Here is a 5,277-nt window from a genome sequence, read left to right on the forward strand (position 1 = left end):
GTGAATAGTGATTTCACCATGCCTATCAGATTATTATAGTTAATTTTAAGGTCATGTGTCCCTTACATTTAAAAGTACCAAGAAAAATAAATAAATAAACAATTGCTGTTACTAAACGTCACAGGTTGAACACAACGAAATAGAACGATAAAACCGAAAACTACTGAAGGAAGACAGATATTTTTTCATAATGCCACCAAGCAATATAACCAGTAGCATGTATTATTAGTATTTGGTGCAGTAATTCCTGCATCTTGTCATCAAAAAGTGAGGCGTTCACCTAAGCAAATAAAATTCTCATCAAATACTAGCAACCGACGAGACCATCACCTGAAAAAAAATGATTCACTACCTTTTGGGGCAAAGAGATTCTTCCATAAAATGGGGGAAAAAAAGAACAAAAGAGATGCTCACAAATCATTCTTCATGTGCAGCATATTACTAACATATTCCATAGATTTTAAATTACAACACTATGGTTGCTTTTTCTGACATCTTTAATGATTGGATTGAGATAAAAAAAATGGAAAAAGAATTGCACCCAAAAATGGGGATATCCTCGAGCACTTCCCTTGTCTACCATCCATCCATTTTTCGTATGGACCATGACCGTCTAACCCTGAGAAATCAGTTAAACAGTGATCATATCCTCACCCCCTCTCTGTGCTGCCACATCGGCCAGTCTCTTCCATGTCAATTCTCGCTGCTCTTCCACATCTCTGGCCCTGGATTTTTTCTCTGCATGCTGCCTCTGACACTCTTCAAACAACTCGGTATCCATTTCCAAGAACATTTTCCGAACGTGAACAGTCAGCCCATGAACTGCCTGGTTCCAGTGACCGTGGATATTCTTTTCCAATGCCTCAAAAATGATTGGTAATACAACACTTCGGTTTTGGGCGGTTAAACTCACAATGTGCTCATTATTCCACAAAAACAGAGCTCGTTCAGCAACCTGCCAACAGAAATTTCGTATTCAAATGTAACTACAAAACCATGCCAAGTATATGTGTGGAGTAATTTTATCTGAAAGGTTTCTCAACAATTCCTGAAGGCCAACTGAAAAAAGAAAGAAGGCAAGCCAAATAGAAAAGAACAAAACTTATAGCGACAAGGTCAATCTCAGTACAAATTAAAGGATCCTTGACCAAATGAATGTCAAGTTTTAGTCTCATGCATTCACCATAACATCAAAAACTTTGATTTTGCACTTAAAAGAAAAGGAAACTAACTAAATGGTTCTCAACCACCAACACCATTTTGCAGCAGCTGCATACAAGAATGCATTACTGCTCAGCCTCAGCATTTGCAGTCATCCCCTTCTAAATATTTGGAAGCTTTAAGAATCCACGTGAACGATTTCATCACTAATATGCAACATCCAAAACAATGCTTTGAATATCAGATCCAATGTGCGTAACTTGGAAATGAAGCATACCAAATTTTGGCAAGGTTTTTTTTTTTTTTTTTTTGTTGCTAAAAGCAAATTCTGACAGGGAACACAACAAAAACAAAAGTGGCTTTGGACAGAGAAGAAACAGTATATCCAAGGAAACTTAGAAGAAACCCCATGCTTCCATAAAGGAAACACCATATGCTATAAATTAACAACTACCATTGATAACAATCACGAAGAATTAATCCCTGAGAAAAATATATCTTGAACACACAGGATATTAAAGTACAATTATGATGAAGCAATAACTCATAACTTGAAGCAAATTCTTGGGGAATACTAGAATTGATTTAAAATTTGTAAAAAAAGAAAGGCTTTCATCAAAAAATGAAATAGAAAGTTGATAGTGGGTAGATAGCAGCTTCAAAAAGAAAATAGTTTTGGTTTTCACTTTCATTAATCATGACTAGCAGATTGAAGGTGTAAATCTTGTAAGCAAGAATAAACAGAATGGGCAATTGTCATAACCATTGAGCAACACTCACTGCAAAGAAAATAAATGATAAGGAATTTTTCAACTCAGATTTCTGAAACGCACCAAAGGTCCAGTGCAGAGATGGATGAATAAAAACTTAAAAGCTGCAGCTGATGACCTTACAACAGAATTAGCCTTCAATCTTATATTTCACAACATAAATTCCACTCCAAAATTAATCATGCTGCATTCTGTTCAATGGAACTTTGTGAAACATGCATAAGTTGAAAGTGTCAGGGAAGATTAAAATGATAAAAAAAATTGTCATCTTGAATGAGCAGAGAGACAGAAGCTGCCAAATAAGTTCGGAAGAAACAGAATAACAACAGCAACCCAAGGGTAACATTTAATAATAACATTAACCAACAAACCTTTCTATTTGAAATATATATATATATATATATCCTTTAGTCTCCATGTGATCATGAAAGGCGACTGGTATTTAGAATAGTTACAATTAATTCATGGGCAGTAAGAAGAACACACAACCAAAGAATATCACAACCATTAGATAAAACAAAGCAGAAAGTTTCCCTTGGAAAATAAATGGTAAAAGCTCCTGATTTCTCCTTTCAAATGGAATGTAAATAACATTACTAACATTAAACATCTCTCTGTCGAGATAAAAGTATAGTAAGAAATAACTAATCTGTGATCAAGTTCCTACAGAGAAGGGGAGTGGCCAACAAAGTGGATCACCAGTAAATCTGAGTAGAATACCAATTCACCAAATACCAGCAAATGTTATGAATGACAAGGCAAAATATTATGTGTAGTGCAAGAGTGAAATGTAGTAAGGAGAGGGATTCTACATGCAGACAGAAATAAAGGGAAAAATAAAGAATACGAGTACATCATACACACTGAACAAGCAAATGAGACATCATCAACAACCATCAGTCTCAAACAACCAATGTGTTGCTCTCTTAGCGACAAATGCACATTTATCATCTGGAAACACGTCCAAGGTACTCTTGGTACTGACTTATCCAAATTTCTGACATATAAAGATTATGAGCTTAGCAAGTTGAAACAATCACAGACCTGAAAATGGGAGCTGGTAAGGCATCGAGCAATCTGTCTGAAAAGAGGGACCATAGAGCGCTGAAACTCTGCAGACTGTGTTGCCTCCAGCACTTCTTCAAGTTCTCCAAGGAAGAGAACTTCCTTTTGACAGTTAGTCACTGGCCAATACCTCAACAAACCCCTAATAACCGTATCAGCCAGCTTGTAATCCTTTTCAACAAATTGAGTGATACAATAAGACAGCTGCTGGTGGTACACAGATATCGGCTTTGGTTTATGCAACGGTATAAGCGCCCTTACAAGGAACAACTTGTGTTCCTCCTTCATCGGCAGTGCAAACCCATTTATAATGCTCCCTAGAATCTCCAACAATTCCCCAATCCCATTGTGCCTCTCAGTCTCATAAACAAACCGATAGAAAATATTATTTATAGCCTTCCTAATAAATGGGCGATGCACCATGAACTTGCCATAAATCCTATGAAGAATAGTTTTTAAATACTCCCTCTCTCTTGGGTCCTCAGAATCAAACAAATCAAGCAATTTCAACACAAACGAATGATCGATATACCTCTTGGCAACCTTGGTATCTGTATCCGACGCCACAACATATCTTAAGAGAAGCTCGTAGACAAGCTGCAAATGAGGCCAAGATGGTTCCAAATAAGGCTCCTCCTCTTCAGGATCAGCGGATACTTGCCCTGTATTCTCATGTGATGCCGGAGGCAAGCACTGGAATATATTCGCTGAAACCATTTTTATCATTTCCTCTTGACAATTGTCCGTAATCTTTCCAGAGCCAGATTGAATAAAATCCACAAGTTCCAATAAAGTTTGCCTCTTGATTTCCTTCTCTCGGACCGATTTTAAGGTATCAGTAAAGTCAAATTGGAAGCAGCATACCTAGAGTTTCCGTAAGAAGAGGTTCTGACGTTCTGAAACCGGCACATCCCGGAACAAAGGGAGAGGCTCCACTGTGTTCATTGGCGGAGGAGCAGCAATTGCCGACCCAGTGTGTGGGCTTGGTGGTCCAGGGGCAGCCCGTGACGAATGGTTAACAACCACATTGTTTGCAGGACCAGAGCCGGAGTTTCGGGGAGCCCCGAAGCCAAAATCATTACCGTCCGATTTGGAGGGCTTACGATGCCCTCCTTTCATGATTTTCCTCAACATTTCTCAATTCAAATTACAACAAACCCTAATCCTAAGAAAATCTTGCGATTGATTATCAATTTAGGTGGAGGTGGTTGAGAGTTTTGATGGATCAGTATACAGGGAATAAATGTTTGATCCAGTTATTCAAAATCATTAAGAAAATAATAAAAAATATATTAATTAATTGATTGGATCTGAGCTAGGGATTTAAAATGAAGTGTACCCGATTGAGAACCAAACCGTTGAGATATTTGACCGGAGGGGAAACGAGATGAGGAATCATTTGAACCGATCGGTAAAATGCTGGTCAGGTTATCGGATGGCGGTGCTTAATCCGATAGAGACAGCGAGACAGAGAGATACCTCAAGAAAGAGAACTTTGGAGACAGTAGAGGATAATTAGGGAAAAGGGCCAAACGAGGGAAATAAAATAAAAGAAGAAGAAAAAAAATTATTGCATAAACGGCTTCTATTACAGATTTTCGAAAACTAATTAATAAAAAGTAAACGCCTTTATCTTTATTCTTTTTAGTTAATTAACTAAACTCTTTTTTTTTTTTTTGTACTTACCTTTTATTAAGAAGGAAAAAATTAAAGAGCAGAGAGAGACAAGACAGTGTAGTTAGTTCCTATACACGTGGCTTCTAAGCCAAGAATTGGCTAAAGTGACGTCCGAAAAGAAAAATCGAGGGGCCATGGAGCAACAACTGTTTTTCTTTACCAGAGTTTCGGTGCATCATCAAGAGCTACTCTTTTTTCTTTTCTTTTTTCAATAGAATTTTGTATTATTCATAACTTAATTTAATTAAAGGAAAATGTCTCATGTGGATTTGATAAATGTTTATCCATGAAAAATGCAATCAAACATATAGGTTATGTAAAAAATTTATTGTTTGTTTGCTAAATTTACTATAGACTAAAAAATATATTTTGATGTACATTGTTAATGTTAAGAGACACTTTAAAAATTCAATACCCCGTAAAATGCTTACACTCTCATAATAGAAGAAATGCTCGTAAATCCTACTCAATACCATTGTATATCTTTAATTCTACAATTCCTAAATAAACTTGTTTCAATCACCACTATTAAGAAGGGGAAAACACATACATTCATTAAATATAAACACATATTTTAGCACGGGTCATACTAAGAATTCATCCG

The 5,277-nt window shown here is 36.6% G+C and overlaps 1 protein-coding gene across 1 annotated transcript; it reads right to left on the reverse strand.

The window, feature by feature from the left end:
- Nucleotides 1-331: 331 nt before the first annotated feature.
- LOC118044959 (serine/threonine protein phosphatase 2A 57 kDa regulatory subunit B' beta isoform-like) lies at nt 332-4,542 on the reverse strand. The gene is given in 2 exon segments (XM_073405465.1): nt 332-955; nt 2,976-4,542. Coding segments are annotated over 2 exon segments (1,479 nt in total). The 5' UTR covers nt 4,131-4,542; the 3' UTR covers nt 332-631.
- Nucleotides 4,543-5,277: the final 735 nt, after the last annotated feature.

The sequence above is a fragment of the Populus alba genome, chromosome 16 (genome assembly GCF_005239225.2).
Source record: "Populus alba chromosome 16, ASM523922v2, whole genome shotgun sequence".
NCBI classification, from domain to species: Eukaryota; Viridiplantae; Streptophyta; class Magnoliopsida; order Malpighiales; family Salicaceae; genus Populus; species Populus alba.